Source organism: Camelus dromedarius, chromosome 25 (assembly GCF_036321535.1).
Source record: "Camelus dromedarius isolate mCamDro1 chromosome 25, mCamDro1.pat, whole genome shotgun sequence".
Classification (NCBI taxonomy): Eukaryota; Metazoa; Chordata; class Mammalia; order Artiodactyla; family Camelidae; genus Camelus; species Camelus dromedarius.
The window spans coordinates 4,510,512-4,529,837 of NC_087460.1; the positions used below are offsets into that span (position 1 = coordinate 4,510,512).

A 19,326-nucleotide genomic window follows, 5' to 3' on the forward strand; every position below is an offset into this window, starting at 1 on the left:
TTCTGCAGAGCTCATTTGCTCACGGAAGCAGCCTGGCCCAGGAAGGACAGAGGCCTCCACTCTTACTGATTCTGTCCCGTCCCCTCCCATCCCCACTCTCTTCGGCCATCCTGGGAGCTCCTGGTGGAGCTCAAGGAGGCATCAGCTTATCCATGTCCCCCGCCCCCGTGCTCACACCGGCCCTCACAGAAGACAGGCCACACTGGCCTCAGTTGCCCTGTTCCCACCCAGCCCCCTTCTCAGGTCAGAGAGGGACACAGAACTGACGCTGCCGAGTGCCGTGGGTCACCCCGCTGCCGTCTTCTTGTCATTCTCAGTGTTTATTATTATTATTGCCAACAGAATCTGGCTAGCTCTGGCACTCGCGGTTTTCAGGATGTCTAACGTGTATCACTTCATTTAATTCTTTAATTGAAGTACCGTCAGTTACAATGGGTCAGTCTCTGGTGTCCAGCACAATGTCCCAGTCATGCGTATACATATATATTCGTTTTCATATTCTTTTTTCATTAAAGGTTATTACAAGATATCGAACATAGCTCCCTGTACTATACAGCAGAAAATTTTTTTTTAATCTGTGTATAGTGGCCAACGTTTGTAAATATCAAACTCCCAAATGTATCCCTTCCCACCTCCTTTTCCTGGTAACCCTTAAATCTTCACCTTCAACCTGGGTCAAAGATGGGAAGGCATCACCCCCTCATCTTTACTCTTTATGAGAACTTGAATGTTCAGAGACGCCGGGGGAAGTGCTTAGTGCGAGCAGCTCCTATCTAGCAGCGCCAGCATTAGCCCCAGAGTCCATGCCCATCCACGAGCCCAGCAGGCGTGTGCAGCCACCTGGGGGCAGTCAGGATGCCCTGGGATGGAGCTGGGATGATGCATGTCCAGGAAACCCCCCTGCGGGTGATTCTGCCATTTCCCATGTAGACCAAGCCCTGGGTGTCACAGGCGTGCAGGTGACAAGTGGCAGAGCCAGGACCTCCTGCTCCTTGCCCACCATTCTTTCCATTTTGCCACCTGTCCCTCACTGAAACCTTTGTAGCATCTCTTAACCACAGGCTCACCAAAGTCACCAAATAGCTGTTGCTTTAGAGAAGGACAGTAAGCACTCCCTCCCCACCCCTCGACCCCATGTTGTCACCTCTGCCCACCTCCAGCCGCCCCTGAAGTGGCAGATGCGACCACCTTCAGTCTCGGGTCCGCCTCAGAGAAAACCGCTGGTGGAGAATGAGCTGCTCTCTACTTCCTGGGCTTCTAGACAGCTGGACAGAGAGCGCAGTGAGGGAGCAGTCTGTCCCTTTAAAGGATGTGTGGCCAGTCAGGTCACATTCCAGAGGAAAGAGGGGACCCAGGGGGAGGAGGGCCTGGCCACGACCACACAGTTTGTTTGCTATGAGAGGATTTTTCTTTGAAGTTTGAAGTGGGGGTTTGTCCCACAGGCAGACCTGGTGCCTTCCACCTGAGGGATGGGACACAGTGTCACACACACACACACACACACACACACACACACACACACACACACACACACCCCTCCTGTTCAGTCAGCCAGTTGCCCTTTTCCTCCTGGTCACCTCCTTGCCACTTCCCCATCTTTCTGCAAGCTTACTTCAGGTGTCTCTGTCAGGAGCACTGTGGTAAATACCTCTTAGGCTTCGAACTGGAACCAGCTTTGCAAACTTGGCAGAAGCCACAGGTCAGCCAGGTGCCCCCCAAGCAACACTGCATTTTGACGTGTTTTCAGCCCTCCTTTGGAACTGGAGATGTTTTCCTTTAACCCCGGCTGTGTGCCTCAGTGTAAGATTTCTGGGCCGGTCCCTGGGGACCCGCGGCGTGACTCACTGAGAGCCGGACCTCCGCGGGGGTGCCTGTGCTCTGGGTGGGGAGGGGGAGAGGACGGGAGACTGTCCGCTGCGGGCCTGAGCCCGGGGCCGGCTGGGTTTCACGCCTCCGGGAGCCGGCCCCGGCCCCAGGTGACTGGGTTACTCACCACCTGTGCGCGCGTCAAAGGCCGGCTGTCTAACTGGACTTCCGCGGGGGTGAAGGCCGAGGACAGCGGTGCCTGGGCTTTCTGTAAACCCTCACTGCCGAAAGACTTCACATGGAATGGTCCCTCAGTCTCATTGTGACATTCACCCCATGCCCTCGTGGCTCCATGTCAGTTTTTATTCTGGGCAGGTGGTTGTTCGTCATAGTTTCTGACTTTTGCTGTACGATATTGGAAGATGGATCCAGAAGCTCGTCCAAGGGGAGAGGACCTGGGAGAGACATGCTGGTGGGCTTCAGAAATTCTTTTCTTTGAAGTGATCTTTCACTTACTGCATAATTATTTACTAATGACTGATCCCAAGGATGGAGGGGGCAAGGGAGCTCCTAGAATGACTAAGAGGTTGCCCTGCCCTCTAGGAGAGGAACAGAGGGTGGGAGGGAGAATGCTGGCAAGGACCAGCGCAGCCGGGGTCCCATTTCCTGGGGAGGAGGCTGCGGACATCTTGGTGGGGAAGCAGCTGGCCTAGGTGGCCGGGACGGCCTTGCAGGAGGAGAGACTTGCTCTAGCAGAGGCGGGAATGCATGAGACTTATTTGGGAAACTTTGAGCGATTCCATCTAAGGCACAGAGGAGGAGGAGGCAGGGTTCAGCAGTGTCACTGCTGAGAGATCAAAAGTGTGATGACAGACTACAAGCCTTAACGCTTGGTGACAACATGAGCTGTCTGGGCCTTTCAGAGAAAGGACACCGTCCTGCAGGAAGGGCGGGAGGCAGGGAAGGGAGGGAGGTTATGCAGGGACTGCTTGAGGGGTGAGGACCCAGAGGTGGCTGAGCTGCAAGCTGAGCTGCGCGCGCAGAGCAGCCTGGAGGAGCTGTGCGTTTGAGGGGAGAGAGGGTTTGTTTTCTGTTTCGTTTTTTCAGGAGAGACAGACCAGCCTATGTGTACTGGCAAAAAGTCAAACAGTGGTGGAGGCCGACAACAGAGGCAGGGAAGAGCTGGATTAATGGGAGTGCGTTCTTTTTTCTATATATAGAATTACCGTTTTTTGGAAGGAGAGGTAATTAGGTCTATTTATTTATTTTTAGTTTTTTTTTTTTTTTTTTAATGGAGGTACTGGGGATTGAACCCAGGACCTCATGCATGCTAAGCGCACGCTCTACCACTGAGCTCTGCTGTCTCCACTGGAGTGGGTTCTTGATGGAGACAGGGAGCTTTGAAAGAGAGGCCCCATCGTCCACACACACATACACACACTTAGGTCTAGGACAGTTGTACATCTGCAGGAAAGCTGTAAAGACAGCACGGGGAGGTCCCTCTCACCCCCCTGCGTCTCCCCTGTTGCTCACGGCTTCTATTCCCAGGGCGCGCTTGTCTCAGCTCAGAGACCCTCATCAGTACATTCCTCTTAACCAAACTAGACTTACTCGGATCTCACCTGTTTTTCCAGCCCTCCCCCTTTCTGTTCAAGGATCCCACCCACGGTACCACGTGGCAGGGGTCCTGTCTCCTCCGTCTCTCCTCTGGTCTGCGACAGTTTCTGTCTGTCTTCATTTTTCATGACTCAGACAGTTTTGGGGACTTCCAGTCAAGTACTTTGTAGCATGTCCTCAGGTGAGGTTTGTCCCATGATTTTTCATCTAAGAAGAACATGAGCGTGTGTGAAGTAAAGAAATTTCCAGTAAAATAGTGGGGAAAACTGTCCTTTCTCCCTGCCCCTGTCGAATGGGTGGGACTGCATCTGGCCTGAAGGCGGAATGTTTCCCTTTGGCTTTTGTAACCAGGTAACTGAGCAGAGCCTGGGCTGGAAGTGGAGGGGCTGGGCATTCTAATTCCGTCCCCACCAGACGGACTGGTGACGTGGGCCGATCACTGCCCTCTTTCTTGGCCCTGTGAGCATGGAGTTGTCTGAGCACCCTCTCTCTGCTCTGCAGCTATGCTTTAAAAGGCAAGGAAGGGCCACATCTCACCGTTCCTGTTTGACAGACAGGAAAACTAAAGCGATGAACCGCTAGGCCAGAATTCCAGACCCTCACCTGTGGACACCGCCGTGGGTGTAGACAAGGTTTTGACTCTACGGCAGGCTGAGGTCTTGGGTCACATTGCCTACTGTTGCTGCCTCTGCTCTCCACCCAACATGTCCAAACCCACTGCCAGTTCATAGGGAAAAGGAGAGAAACAGAGAAGTAGAGCAGAGGCCTGTCTATACTGTAGGCTGTCCCAGCCTCTGGGGCAGAGAACCCTGCTCCCAGAGGAGCAGGGCTCTGACACAGGGTGCCTCTGTTGAAGAGGGTGGGCTGGTGAAACCTGGGGCTGGCCGTTGGCCACGAGCCCACATGCCCTCGTCCAGCCGGCCACCACCCACAGCCTGTGAGTCATCCCAGCCAGCCCTGGTACGGGCCAGCGACGGGGAGGGGAGCTCAGCTGGCCTGGGGCCGGAGCTGGGGGTTGGGGGGTGAGCAGGGCCTCCTCCTCGGCACCAAGCTCAGCAGTTCGGGGCCAGGATTGGTGCCTGGGTCTTTGCTTACGGGGAGAGTCTGCCCTGTAGGGTCCAGTATCTCACCCGGCCCACCTGTGAAGTGGGATTTTCAGTAAATTGTAAGAGTGGACGTTTCCTTGGAGGTTTCTTGGCTGATGTTTGTAAGGATCATCCTAAACCTGGCATCGTGTGGTCAGCTTGTAAGGCTTCCCTGTGTGAGGAGGGAGGGACCCAACGTGGAGGAGGCTCCGGTCGTCCTTCTCTGAGCAGTGAGGGTTGGTAAGGACTCCCAGATGCCCTCGCAGCCCTTTGGGTGATTTTCTCTTCTTTTATTGTGTGGTATGTATACAGGGTAGCGCAGAAAACACAATGTAAAGATAACTGTGAAGTGAGTATCTGTGCCCCCACCAGTTAAAGCTAGCATGTTGCTGGTGCTGTAGGCCTCCACCACCCAAGCGCTAGTCCCTCGTTAGAAATCGTTCTCTCTCACTACAGGCCACCACTCACTCAACTTTATCACCTACATGCACCCCTAAACAGTCATTTTTAAATGAATGGAATCGTATCATGTGTGACTTGGGCTTCTTGCCTCTTTAACGTCCTGAGATGCACTCACAGTTTTGCATGGACTGCAGCTGATTCCTTTTCACTGCTGTATAATATTCCATTGTCTGTGACATATCCATTCTACCCCTGTGCTGCTGGTGGAGAACTGGTTATTCCCAGCTGTCTAGTATTTTTCTCAAATGGCTTGATCTCCCATCTCTATCCCCACCTTGTCTGCTGCTACTGCCAGGTGCCTGGTGAGGGGCAGAGGCCAAGGGTGTCTCACCCACTGGTGCTTGGGGTCCCCCTGTCTCTGGCGGCCAGGCTAATGCCATCGTCCTGTGTGTCTTGCAGCTTGCCGGGATTGCGGTCCTTGCTGTCGGACTATGGCTCCGATTCGACTCGCAGACCAAGAGCATCTTCGAGCAAGAAAATAATAATTCCAGCTTCTACACGGGTGAGTAGGGGACACCTGGTGCTCCCTCCAGCTGCAGAGAGTCCGTGTTGATCCAGGGACTTGGCTTGAGGACTTTTGCGCCGGCCGCGTTGCCGGTCGGGTCCCTTTCCAGCCGTGCTGTTGTGTCGCTGTGCCCGTGAATTTGCATTTGTCGAGGTGGTTTCTTTTTCTCAGCTGACTGAGCCTGGCCTTTTGACCATTCTCTGGTGTGAAGTCGACTTTGCCAAAGCTGCTGTCACCCTGGAGGGTTTCAGAGCCTCGGCTTCTGTCCCTGATCCACTCTCTTAATTTCATGTCTTCTTGAGCTTGTTCATTTCCTTAATTTAAAAAACTTAAGAGGGGAGGGTAGAGCTCAAGGGTAGAGCACGTGCTGAGCATGCACAAGGTCCTGAGTTCAATCCCCAGTACCTCCGTTTAAATAAATAAACATATACATACATACATATATTAATACATACATAACTAATTACCTCTCCCCTCCAAAAACATTTTTTGAAGAATAAAAAAAAGAAATTGTTCTGGGGATCCACAGTGCCCGGAGAAGGAGAGGGAACTGGTCAAGCTGGGCTCAGACCCAGAGGTCAGGCAGATGCATACGAGAGACTGGAAGAGGCCCCAGCCCTTCAGACCCCTGCGCTGGGGCACAGGCCATGCCTGTTTTTTCTCAAGTGCTTTTGCTTTAGGCCAGAGGCTTCCAGTTGGAACATGAATTGATCCAGCAGGTTTCTTTCCACACACAGGCGCCTTGGGCCTCTTACCGGATTGCCCGGTAAGCACCTCTCAGGGGAGTGGGAGCCCGGGGCCTATCCCCTGCAGCCTCCGAGTCAGCCCACAGCACCCGGCCCTCCTCTCCACAAGGCTGGGGGATAGGAAACACTTCATTTGCGAGAAACAAAAGCAGCCACCTATTTTTAGGAGGATGCTGACATGTCATCAGGCTCAAACTGTGAGTTTGGTCACTTCCTTTCCACCCACCAAAGAAGTTATTTTTTAGAAAAAGATGAGAAAACAGTCTGAAGAGGGTTATTGCCCAGGCTTCTAGGAAGAGCCCGGTGGCCGGTGGCGTGTGGGCCACCATCCCCCTGCCTCCGTCACCACGGCAGAGGGTGGTCTCCCTGCTTCTATTGCTTTTTGGTGGTGGTGGTAGTTGAAGATTTTTTAGGGTGTGTCTCCCTATTGTCAGAAAGAGTGAGGGAAAGAAAAGCGCAACATATGTTTTAAAAAGAAAGAAAGAAAGAAAGAAAGAAAAAGCCACACACGCAGCAAGTTTTAGGGAGCAGGTTTCTGTGGTGCCCTGACTTGTTTTAGCAACGGTGTGTTTTGGTGACCACAGTGGAATGCCACCCCCTGGGCCGGGGCAGTGGGGCTGCAGGGCAGGGCGGGGACTCGAGGCCAGCCTTGTGCTCTCCACACCATGTCACAGCATATCACGACAGGGAGCTGGGGGCCCTCTGCGGGGAGAGCAGACCTGCGGGCAGGCAGGTGCCATTGTCCTAAAGAGAGACTCCAGGCTCTGCAGGGTGCCTGGCTCCACACCTCGGGTCACTCTCAGTGATGGCTTCTGTCTCCTGTTACCTAGGACTCTGGCTCACTCTGAGTGTTCTTAGCTGTGGGAGGTGCGGAGTAACGTGCCCGAGCTCACACCCCTCCCGAGGCAGGGCTCGGATTTGAAGCCAGGCCCAGGAACGCTGCCTCTGGGACGATCGGGCAGGGCCATGGGGGGCTGCCCCATGTGGGAATAGAAAATGTCTCCACCGACTGCACGTCCCCCTTGGTGGGCAGGGCCAGCTCTCCTGGCCTTTGGACTTCACCCCAGCTGTGGCTGGGGGACACAGGCCCTCAGCACCAGCGGCTCAGTGGGAGAGGCAGGCAGGGAAGTGACACCGTTGAAGGAGCCAGGCTGCCTGCGGGAACCTCCTGGGACTCAGTCCCCCAGGTCATTGGGGGGCCCTTCTGATGGTCAGTGGTCCTACCTGAAGTGACCAGGAGGTGGTCTGAAGACATATCCCAAAGAAACACAGCATGTGCCCCCCAAAAACACAAAAGAAAAAAGAAAAAGAAACACCCACCCCTACTCGGGGGCCAGTGGCCGCTGCCCCCTGAGCTCTGACGGGGAACCCGGCCCTCTGTGCCAGACCCCCTTCCTGCGAAAGGGCTCAGCTTCGAAGACTTCATTTTATTTGCAGAAGCCCAGGGACTAGGGGGTGATGCAACTGACACTAGAACGTGGTCAACTGAGTGACCACTTGGGCCTGGCCAGGCCCTTGTGCCTCACTGAGTGCTTTGGGAACCTGAGTAAGTGTCATCTGCAGGCAAAGGGCCAAGAAGGCTTCTGTGTCCCCTTCCCCCTCGGGCTGTGACATCAGCCTTTGTGTTACCCATGGCCCGTTCCAGCAGAGTACAGCTCCACCCAGCTGCTATTCCTGACGTCCTGGGGTGACTGTCCCTTGCGCTGGGGCGCCAACCATCTGTAGGGTGACCCACCAGCCAGCCCGGCCATGCAGCCAGCCCTTCAGGAAACCTGGAGGGCCCAGGGGTGGCTCTTCTCCAGCGGGGCCACAGCTCTCACAGCAGAGAAAGGGTGTATAACCAGGCAAAGACGCAAGTAAAGGAAGAAACTTTACAACATTCAGAACGGTCTCTGGTGGATCCAAACAGCCGACAGCCTTATATGGGCCTTCTCTCCAATTCAGGGCCTGAGATCCAGCCTGTCAGCAGTGTCCGTATTCCCAAGCTGCAGATGTTGGGGAACTTCTTTTTCTTGGTCCCAGGCCAGCAGCCCTTCTCCGTAGTGTCCTTCCAGAACCTCAGCTCCTGAAGGAGGGCATCTCGGTGGGGCTCCAGCCAGGGGCCGGGCGTCTCCGCCCCGCAGGACTCCTCCCTCGGTGAGGTCTGGGCCGCGCTGTGCTGGCTTCCCCCAGCCAGCGCACGGCCTTGGGCGTTTGTTTTGCTGCTCTGTGCCTGGTTTTCCCCAACCTGGTGCCAGCAGAGTTTACACCCACCTCTCCAGGCTGAGACCTCGGTGCTTAACAAACGGAGCTCACTGTGGCCTCATTAACCAGCACAGCCATGGATGGGACAGAGAGGGACCAAGAGAGAGCCACTGCGGAGCAGACCCCAGTTCCTCTGAACCCCTGCCTGACTTATTTGGAGATAATAAACTGTCCTCAGCAAGTGGAGGCCCAGGCACTGCCAGATTTTGTTCTCCACACACACAGGTGTGGTGAGTGCTGTTGGCAGGATGGGGTCGGGCTGAGGACAGGAGGCCAACGCGTCCCCTCCCTTCCTGAAGCCGAGAGCCCCGATAAAGAAGGAAGGCTCTTGGCAGATGCTCCTGCTTAACTAGAGGCCTTTTTCTTTTTTTTTTGGACTAGGCCTGTAATAGCCTGAAAAAAAGCAGAATAAACAGCCCTTAAGCAAGTGAGTACAGTAATCCTAGGGAAGACTCCGTGACGAATCACTTTTTCCGTGTGTCAGATCAAGGCTAAGATACACTGGTTTTATAAGGGGAACGTGCTTTGTCATTTATCACCATCAGCCTCTGCTAACGAGCTCGAGGGGTGTAGATGGGGAGGAGCCTCTCCGAGGGGAAGCCCTCTATGGCCCTTTGAAGCAGCAGGCCACGCCCTGCCGGGGCTCTAAGGCTCCCAGGCAGTGAGCCACCCTTCGGCTTGCTGAGTGCTGCTAAAATCCCCATGAACGGCCTCCAGGGAATTGTTCATCCTCATCCCTGCCGGGAGAGGGGGACGCCGAGACACCGCAGATCTGCAGCTGTTGGAGCAAGCCCGAAAACCAACAAGACCCTTAGTCCTAAAATCTTCCTCCGCGGAGCCCAAGCCCATATTCATTAAATATGAATATTTAATATTAATGGATAGGTCCATTAGGACAATGTTCTCTCCGTGGGAAAGGCTTTTTCCTTTAGTGGCTCTCTGTTGCCATTGCCCCACCTCCTCTGACTTCTGCCAGGGTTGCCCGGGCTTCTGGACTGGGATCTGGACTTAGAGAAAATGTGTCTGTCTGAGCATCCCCACTCAGCTCTATTTTATGTGCTTGGGAATCCTTTTGATCTCATAATACCCCCTATTTATTCAGCTCCTGCTCTGGAACTCAAAGGAGTGACCTCATCCTTCGTGGTCTTGCCCCAATGAGGAGAGATGAGGAGAATCATGAAATGGGGAGAAGCCTGGGCTGGATCCCTGTCCCAGCTCCCCACCAGGTCAGAGCCCAGACCCATAAGAGTCTGCCCTTCTCCTGTGCGTGGGCGGGGCTATCCCACCTCTGCAAGTCCAGCCTGTGGCCCCCTGTATTGGACGACCTAGGAGGATGGGACTCAACTCGAGGACAAGCTGCATTTGTCCCCTTGCCCAGTCTGGGCCAGGCATGCACGGGAACAATACCCATATTCATCAGGGTTTGCCAGCAAGCCCACGTGACTTGACATCACGACAGATGTGGGGGGAACGGGGAGAGGACAAACACTCCCTTGTGTGCGCTGCGTCCTGGGCTACCCGTGAGCCCCAGCTGCAGGCCGCCTGCGCAGCTCGCTGCCTGCACAGCTCAGCCCCACACGGAGGGTGCAGATGTGGGACAGTGAAGTCACTGTGACACCTGCCAGGGTTCTCGTTTCAGTATCCTGTTGTGTACTGTGGGGCAACGTCCCTACCTCAGGGAGGTCTCCCTGGTCCTGGTGAAATTCATCATCGCTGTGATTATTAACAATTGTCATCCATCTTTCAATTAATAGTAGCTAATTGCATATCAACTAAACCTCAATTGAAAAATAAAAATTAAGAAAAAAATTTTTAAAGACTAACAGTGGCTAGCACGCGTGTACATTTGGATCACATCGGCTAATCCTCACAGCAGTCCTTGAGGCAGGCGCTTTTCCCATCCCGTTTGCAGATGGAAACTGTTGCCAAGGGAGGTTAAGGGTCTTTCTAAGGGCCACAGAGCCGGCTTTCAAACCCAGGCATTTGGGACTTCAAAGCTGGTGCCCTCAACCTGTGATGACATGTGCCTCTTCCAAAGGGGGACAGAACATGCCTGCAGGCAGCAGAGGCCTGGGACCTCTTTGCCAGTTTTCCCGTGGCGCCCGGGGTGGGGCAGCTGGGTGAGGGGTGGTCGCTGCAGGACTGCTGTGCTGCTTAAGGATGTGAGTGCACGCACGGGGGGCCCCTCTGGGCCTTCCCCGGGCAGGGTCTAGATGACTAGGGCCAGGGCTGCGCCTCGCTGTGTGCCCCTGTCCCAGGCCGGGGTTGCAGAAGTCATGGCCCTTCGTGGCCCCTCTCCATCAGACGCCCCAACTGACTGTTTAGATAGAAACAGGGTCACTCACCCTCCCTCTAGCACAGAAGATCCTTTCCACCCTTAAACCTGGAGCAGCTGAATCACAGCTGTGAGACCTCACTGATGTGCTATAAGGGATCTTTTGAAATTTTGTAGCAACCAACTTCTCATTTTACCAATAAGGAAATTGAGGCTCAGAGAGGGAAAGTGTCTTACCCAAGATTGCACAGCAGTTAGTAGCAGAGTTGGGCCCAGAACAAGGGTCTCCTGACAGCCAGGCTGTGTTCTTTGCACTAGAGCAAGGTTCTCAGGCCCTCGGATGTTGCTGACTGTACCTGCCTGAATGCCACCTGGCAGCAGAGCCAGGAGGCATCTCCTCGGGGAATATGGCCAAGCTGGCCCACCCAGAGCACAGTTGTCTGGTTGTACACAGCCTCGTCCTGCTGCAAGCTTGCTCTGATAGCCTCTTCTGTCAGGTGGAGGCCAGCAGGAGGAGGCTTGTCAGAGTCCTGGGAAGTTACCCTGAGTTTGGAGGGTTGAATTTATTTAGCGGGAGTGGGTCCATCCAGCTGGAAACAGCTGACAGACTGGACCAGTTTTTCCTGAGTAGAATCTGGGGGGTGGGGGTCTGTGGATACCCCAGGTTGGGGCTAATGGGCACCTTCCAGGAAGGCTGAGGGTAAGGGAGCAGTGAGGGCTTGAAGGGGGTGGTCCTAGAGGAGGGATGGGTAGGGGGAGGCTTAAAAGCGGAGGTGAAAGAGGCTGTTTTGGAGGGCGGGGCTCTTCCCCCCTGAGATGAGGGCAGTAGGGCGGGGGGGCAGCACAGAGTCACGTGCAGAGGGAAAGGAACCAGGAGTATCTGGGCCTCCACACTAATGTCTCCCTGTCCTGTCCTCTGCCCCGTCCCTCAGGAGTGTATATTCTGATTGGAGCCGGCGCTCTCATGATGCTGGTGGGCTTCCTGGGCTGCTGTGGGGCCGTGCAGGAGTCCCAGTGCATGCTGGGATTGGTGAGTGTCCCTGCTGTGTGCCCACGGCCCCTGGGTCTCCGAGGCCCCTACCCTAGGATCTCAGAGAATGGGGGAGGGGTGGGGAGGAATGGGTACCCGGGGGCCCAGCCCCACCCGCTCCCAGCCAGGCCGTCATCCCGTCCCTCCTCCCCTGTGCTGACGGCTCTCCTCTTCCTCCCTGTAGCCTCTGTTTCATCACTTCCCTTAGGCGACTAAATGCCAGGACTTTGTTTTCCCCTTTTTCGAGGACCACGTTTGCTTTCTTTCCCTGAACCCACAGGTACCTTCGCCTTCTCTTCTTGTTTCAAAATTTGCCACAGTTTTCCTTCATCTCCAGAGTGCATTCACTCCTTTCTTTCTGCAAACCTCTGGCTCTTGTGGGAGTGACGGGATGTTACCGCTGACTCTTAACGCCTTAGAAATACCAGTTCTGGGGTCTGTGCCCGCTCTCCTCCTGCAGCTTTTTCCCTCCTGGCCTTGGCCGGGCGCTCACAGTTCTGTAGACCTCCTCTGGCCCCGAACAGGCATCCATCCCCTCCCCATCAGACACCCAGGCCCCAGACACCCAGTCTCCAAAATGCCCTCTGCTGGCCCCGGGCGTCCGGCCGGGACCGCACCTCACCCCGCCCCTTCCCTTCCAGTTCTTTGGCTTCCTCCTGGTGATATTCGCTGTGGAAATAGCTGCAGCCGTCTGGGGGTACTCCCACAAGGACGAGGTAGGTTTTTCCGCTCAGGCCCCTTGGGAGCTGGGGGTGCGGGGTGATCGTGGCAGAAGGGTGTCCTGGCTGGTCACTTGGGTCGACCTTCAACCATCAGGCGTGCCTCATGTCACCATGTTTCCCACGTGCACGTCAGAACAGGAGCTCCCCCAGGCGGGGGTGTGAGCACGTCCGCCACCCTGGGCGGGTGCAGTGCCAGCCCCCGCTTACTGAGCCCAGGACAGAGTAGGCGTCCAGGCAGCATCCTTGGGTCTCTGCGTCGGCGTCCCTCACACCTCAGCAGCCCTCCCCCAACTTCCCTGGCACATGACTGAGGAAAACATGGCTTTGTGTGGGCGGGACCCCCCTGCTCCATCACCTGATCTGTAAACATGTGCCACCCGGAGCCAGGAGCCGGGCCACGCTCCCTGCAGGTCCAGAGATGCATGTGTTCCCTGCTCCAAGGAGCTTTGCCACCGAGTGCGGGAGAAAGATCTGATGAGTGTCACAGGGGTCATTTATATCCAAAAGCCCTGTGGGATCTGAAAGGCTGGGGTGGGGCTTCATGGAGACGGAGGTGTTGACCTAAACCTTGAAAGAAAGAGAGGATTTCCGGAGGAAAGTTGATGGAGGCAGGGGCTTCCCAGCCTTAGCAGGGAAGGAACAAAAGAAGAGAGATGCTGGATGCAGGGCGGGGTGGGCGATTTCATTATCCAGATGATAAAACCTGCAGCCATGGAACTAAGAAGGGCTAACTACGAAAGATGCTAAAGAAGAAATGCTGGGTCAGTTCGCTGATGTTGCCAGGCATTCGTTAAACTGGGCTGCACCAGGTCCAGGAGGATAAGAATATTTGCTTTATGTTACAATATAATAGCTGGCACTTACATTTACTCTGTTCCCAGACACTAATGGCTTCACATGCAGTATCTCCTTTAAATCCTCACCATAACCTCTGAGGTAGGGACTGTTACAACCTCCAACGTCCCCATGCAGACACTCATGTAGAGAGGCTTGGTAATTTGCCCAAAATCACAGTCTGTAAGTGAAGACAAAAAGAACTAGCCAGGTCAGGAATAAGATTTTTTTTTTTCCCTTAGATTCAGGAGATTCGACTTTGTTTCTAGATAGAACGAAAAGAGCCGAGCTGGGCTGAAGGGACCAATCAGAGGCGCAAGAGAAGAAGGGAAAATGGCTGGAGCGGTCCCTGGAGGATGTGGGAGGAGACGGGAGGGACCCTGGAGGCCAAGAGGGGCGAGCCTGGTCCAGCGGCCGGTCTGCCCTGTCACATTCCCGAGCATGGGAATTTGTGGCTAAGCGTGAACAAGATGGAACAGATGACATCTGCTCCTCTCTCATCTGTGCATCACAGGTGATTAAGGAACTCCAGGAATTTTACAAGGACACCTACAACAAGCTCAAAAACAAGGACGAGCCCCAGCGGGAGACGCTGAAAGCCATCCACTACGCGGTACGCCGTCTCCGCAGAGACACCGGCCCTTCCTCTCGCCCTCAGAACGCCTGTCCGTCTCTCTTTCAATCCTCTTTCTTATCTGCCTCGCTCACCCCCATCCCTGCTCCTCTCTCTGCAGTTGAACTGCTGCGGTGTGCTTGGGGGAGTGGAACAGTTTATCTCGGACATCTGCCCCAAAAAGAACATCGCCAGCCTCACAATTAAGGTAACTTCCACACCGGACTGTGCCCCTGCCCGGCTGCTCTGGGCAAACCCCGCAAGAGCAGACGTGTGCTCAGCCCTCTTGTTCCGGGAGGACAGCAGCCCCGGGCGGCATCTCCTTTCTCCCCAGCCCTGGGCCTCTGTTTCCCCAGGGTCAGCAAAACAAAGTCCAGACCAGGGAAATAACGAGGCATTCTAGCTGCCTGCAGCGAATGGGCACCTGGAACTGCCCGCCACCGCCCCAGCCCTCCAGCCATTGCGAGCTGAGGTGCTCTCGCGCCTGGACTCCTGCTTTTTAGACTTGTAAACGGCTCGTGATTGTAAGCTCACACTAATGTCCAGACTTCAGGGGGCAGGAAGTAACCCGGTGGCCAGATAAGAGATAGACCCACATTACCCTCTCTTCCTTCCCTGAATTCTCGCCCAAATTCAGGGGCCCCACCTCCCAGATCTCTCTCTTGGCTTCTTGCTGTCCACCAGCCAGTCCCCAGCCCTTTCTCTGGGAACACCAGCACTCTGGGTGTGAAATGGGTACTATGGGAAGGAGGATGGGCTTGGAGCAGAGTCTGTGTGTGACCTAGATCTTGGTTTGCCCCCCTAAGCCCTGCCCTCAAGCCATCGAAGAGGTCTTCCAAAACAAATTCCACATCATCGGCGCCGTGGGCATCGGGATCGCCGTGGTGATGGTGAGTGTGATGACGGTTGCCCTGGTGATGAGAGGGCATCGGGATGGAACGGTCCCCTTAGCAGTTAGGATTTATTAAGCACTTGCTCTGGCCAGGCACTGTTTTAATTAATCAACTAACTAATCAACTAATTTAATCCTCACCCTACCTATGAGGTGGGAACTATTAGTATTCCCATTTTACAGATTCGGGCACGGTGAGACAGAGGTTGAGTACGTTGATCAAAGTCTCTGTCTCTGAGCTCACAAGTGAGGTATCTGGGATTTGAACCGAGTGTGTCTCTGGAATCCATTCCCTTAACCATTAAGGTTCAGGGATAAATGTCCAGTGATTCCATGGCTGCCGGTCCACCAGCCACACTTGGAGCAGCAAGGATGTAGATCACCCAGACCTGTTAGTGACCCCGGGATAATCTTCAGAAAATGTCTTCACCATGCACCTGCTTTTCTTTGCCCCAAGAAAGTAGTTCAGTGAAAGCTGCATGGATGTGAACTGTTTCACCTCCCTCTGTGATGTGAAGGACATTCAAAGGTAGACAAACAGAAGGAAGGAAAAGCTTCCAGTAATCTACTCTCTTGCCAATCAGCCCCCAGAAACCATCAAGGGCCAACCGGCTTCTCTGGGGACCAGCCCTCCTCCTCCTCCAAAGACTATCCCAAAAAGAGAATGGCTTCATCTTCTAGAGATTCTCTGCCTCCTTCACCTGCATCTAAGAAAGGCTTGGAGCAGCTTTCAGTAAAAGGCATAACAATGCCTTTAAAACTAGAGTTGAAACACAGACAAACGTGAAGAGGGAAGGAAGAGTACTGGCCTGCAGGGACTGTTGGAATATCTGGAATTTGAGCCTTAACTTGAGCTCTGAGCTTGCTAGTCTCGTCCTGAAAGTTCCCCAGGAATCTTGCACGTGCAGTTAGCCGTAGCCTGTGGCTGCAGACTCAGACTCCCGCCAGCCAGCCAGCCTTCCACTGCCCCGCCTGCGTCCCTCTTGCTTCACACGCTTAACCTCGTTTGGCCTCACAAACAGATTCTCCTTGTCATCCGTCGTGGCCTGAATGCCTCACGTCTTCCCCTCTCCCTCGGCCTTCCTGCAGCGAAGCCACCCTGTTCCTCACCCTCCTTCCTGTCTTCCAGATCTTCGGCATGATCTTCAGTATGATCCTGTGCTGCGCCATTCGCAGGAGCCGAGAGATGGTCTAGAGTCAGCTTTGCACCCCTGAGCAGGAGAATTTACCCCTGAAGATTGCTGGTTATTTTCTCGGGGTTCTGTTTTTATTTTTCTTTGCCACTAATTTTAGTATTCATTCTGCATTTCTAAACAAAAAAAGTTATTCTATGTTTGTGTTTTTAATGCTTTATTCAATATTGATATTTGTAGTTAAGGGGTTTGGGGATTTGGATTTGCTCTGGTTTGTATTTTTTTCATTGTTTATTTTTGCTTATTATGTTAAGCAGAATTCCTGCAATGAAAGGTACTATATTTGCCAGACTCTAGACAAAAGATATTGTATATAAAGAGGTTTTTTTTTTTGTCTTTAAATAGATAAAAAAATGTCTATCAAATTTAATCAGATTGTAACTTATGTTAAAGACAATTTGATACAGAATAAAAGATTATGACAATATGCAGAGCTGGTTTGGGGATTTTTTGCTTCTCTTATTTTTTTTAAGAGCTATTTATTTATTCAGATGTCTTTCACCTGCGATTTGCCCCAACAGTGTTCATATAGAAGTAGGTGGGCAGGTTGGTCTCCGTGCTTTTCTGGTGAAGAAATCAAGGCACAGAGAGATGAGAGGATTTTGATCCCAGACCACACCGTGGTTCACAGCATCAACACTGGACCCTAGCCCGGGACTCTCTCTCGCAGCAGTGTGACGTGTCTTGGGGACACAGCAGTAAACACGAGCGCCCTGATGGCAGGGACTTTGTTTTAGTTGCTGCTGTACCCTCGGCACCTAGAACCTACTGTCTAGGGCATAGTAAGTACTCAGTATTTGTTGGTTGAGTAAATGAGAGTGAGGGTATGCCCATCAGGGTGTCATCGGAGGAGCAGAGCATTAAATACTTCTTTACAGGGATGTGACCTTACACAGTCGCTGGAGCTGGTTAAGCAGCTTTATAAGACTTGCCTTTGCTTCTGACACTGGAACCTGACGCCCACAGAGCAGTCGGGAAGGGCAGGTGGATGTGAAGCGGAGGAGAGTGAGAACAAGGAGCCCGAAGCCGAGTCCGTTCTTGTTCTTGATGGTGGTGGTGTGGGTCCTGCAGAGGCGGGGACCCGGTGCAGTGGAACCAAGCACACACTGGCTGGGATGTGGGGGGGCTGAGTGAGCCAGCAGGGAAGCAGCCATTCGTGGGAGCTACAGAGGGACCACCGCCCCCTTCCCCGCTCCAGTGGTGCTCCACTCTAGCCACAAGCCAGCAGGCAGGGGAAGGCTGGCGAGGGTCAGCCTCACCAGGGTGGCCACCTACAAGCCACCAGGCAGGAGACATCGTCCCCACTCTGAAAGTCTCCAATCTAGAGAGCGGTTCAGAGCCCTCGGCCGGAAATTGGAACACAGCAAGATAAACGCTGCAGGAGAGGAAATACAGAAGTGGAGGAAACCTGTTTTTATTTTCCATTCCTTGATTCAGTTGAGGCTTTTCCTTAATACTAAAATAAATGAATAAAAATGGCCTGAATGCCATTCTATTAAAAACAAACAGAACACCAATGTTCACAGGAGCATTACCCTCAAGAGCCAAAAGGTACAAACAATTCAGAGATCCCTCAACAGAAGACTAGATGAACAAAATGCGGTAGATCTGTACCACGGAATACTATTTTGCCTTAAAAAGAAATGAAATCCCAACACATGCTACAACATGGACGAGCCTGGAAGGCGTGATGCTAAGCAAATGAGCCAGACAAACAAGAACAAGTACTGTATGACCCTAAATAGATGAGGGACCCAGACTAGGGAAATTCATAGAGACAGAAAGTAGATTGGAGACAACCAGGGGCCAAGGGAGGGGAGAACAGGGCAACAAATTCAACTAGAAGCAGCTGGACAGGAAAGGTTACTACTACACCCGGTGCCCTTCAAGGACTGAAAGCAGGGCGCTTTCAGGTCCCCAAACCCCCGGCACGTTCCTTAAGGGCCCACCTCCCCACGTCCCTCGTCCTACAGAGTGAAGCTGAGTGCTGCGAGGGCGGAGCCAAGACCCTGCCTGTGCCCCAGCCCTCATCCTGTGCTGCTGTCCGTCTCCTCCCCCAGGAAGGAGGTTTTAGCTAGCACATTAAGAACCCCCAGGGCAACAATGAAGTTTTGTTTCACTGACAGTTAGTCTGCTGTATCTCATGAGCTTCATGGGCACAAGACAGAAAGATGAGTGGACTTAACAGCGCATTGGCAGATCCATAGCTGGGTGAAGACCCCCATACAAGGGGCAGGGTCTCCACTGTTGAGCTAGGGCGTCCAGCTTGGCCTTACCCTGCTCAGTGTTCTAAATAATAACTTGGAATATTATTAAATATGGTAGGTTCAACAAAGCTCCAAGGAATATCTAGTCATCTGGGTAACAGAATTATAGTTCAAAGAGATCTCAGGGTCTGGAATAAAGGATTATGACACCCAAAGGATATATCTTAACAGGAATAAATAATCAGGAAATGAAATCAAGCAATCCATATAATATGTTTAACATAATTCCTCACCCTTGCACTTTAAGGAGCTGAGTAAGTTTAGCACATATTTGGCTGGTTGGATAATAGGGTTTATCCATCATATGTTAAGTCTGGAGGCAACCACAGGTGTTGATGTAGCAGCAAGGCACTGTCAAAGATGGCATCTCTCTGATTCTCTTGGCCTGCCCTGCATGGTCACAAGGTAGCTGCCACAGTTCCAACCATCTCTACGTTCACAGCAGGAAGTAGGGGAGAAGAGCAAATGCTTGCTACAATCTTTTTTAAAAAATCTAAAATGCCACAACATTGTAAAATGATTATAAATCAATAAAAAATGTTAAAATCAATCAATCAATCAATCTAAAATGCAAAAGCTTCTCCCAACAAACTGGAAGCCAACTTCTACTTGCGCACCATTGGCCGAAATCTGTCACCTGGGTACCATAGCTATAAAGGAGGCTGAGAACATGAGTATCTAGTTTTTCCATCTATAGTGAAAGTGGGAAAGGAACAAATGAGTTATGAGAGCTTTATCCGATTTTACAGTAGGAGAACTTGAGGTTCAGAGAAGTTAAATATTTGCCCCGAGATCTTCCAGTTCACATACTGGATACAGATTTGAATCCATGTCTGTCTTTCTTCGGTCTTACTGCATATTTCGCACAGTGGTGCCTCCCAGGATTAATATCATAGAAAGAAATTTAACAGAGACATCCTGGAATGCCTTTTGATTGAAAGAACTCAATTCCATCAATGCAAGTTGGAAAACAATTTCATTTGAAAAAAGACATGGAACTGTAGCTTACCACAAACCTAACAGAAGCCAAAACTG

At 52.8% G+C, this 19,326-nt stretch overlaps 1 protein-coding gene and 1 long non-coding RNA gene across 2 annotated transcripts in view; one reads left to right on the forward strand and one right to left on the reverse strand.

Moving 5' to 3' along the window:
• The window catches only part of CD9 (CD9 molecule), a 30,697-nt gene extending 14,246 nt beyond the window's left edge, over window positions 1–16,451 (forward strand). The window contains exons 2-8 of the mRNA XM_010990884.3: window positions 5,370–5,472; window positions 11,673–11,770; window positions 12,412–12,486; window positions 13,841–13,939; window positions 14,061–14,147; window positions 14,746–14,829; window positions 15,961–16,451. Of these exons, the coding sequence (XP_010989186.1) occupies window positions 5,370–5,472; window positions 11,673–11,770; window positions 12,412–12,486; window positions 13,841–13,939; window positions 14,061–14,147; window positions 14,746–14,829; window positions 15,961–16,026 (612 nt within the window). The 3' untranslated portion in view covers window positions 16,027–16,451. The remainder of the gene's footprint in view (window positions 1–5,369; window positions 5,473–11,672; window positions 11,771–12,411; window positions 12,487–13,840; window positions 13,940–14,060; window positions 14,148–14,745; window positions 14,830–15,960) is intronic.
• The window catches only part of LOC116150375 (uncharacterized), a 56,978-nt gene that overhangs the window by 8,932 nt on the left and 28,720 nt on the right, over window positions 1–19,326 (reverse strand). The window lies entirely within an intron of this gene.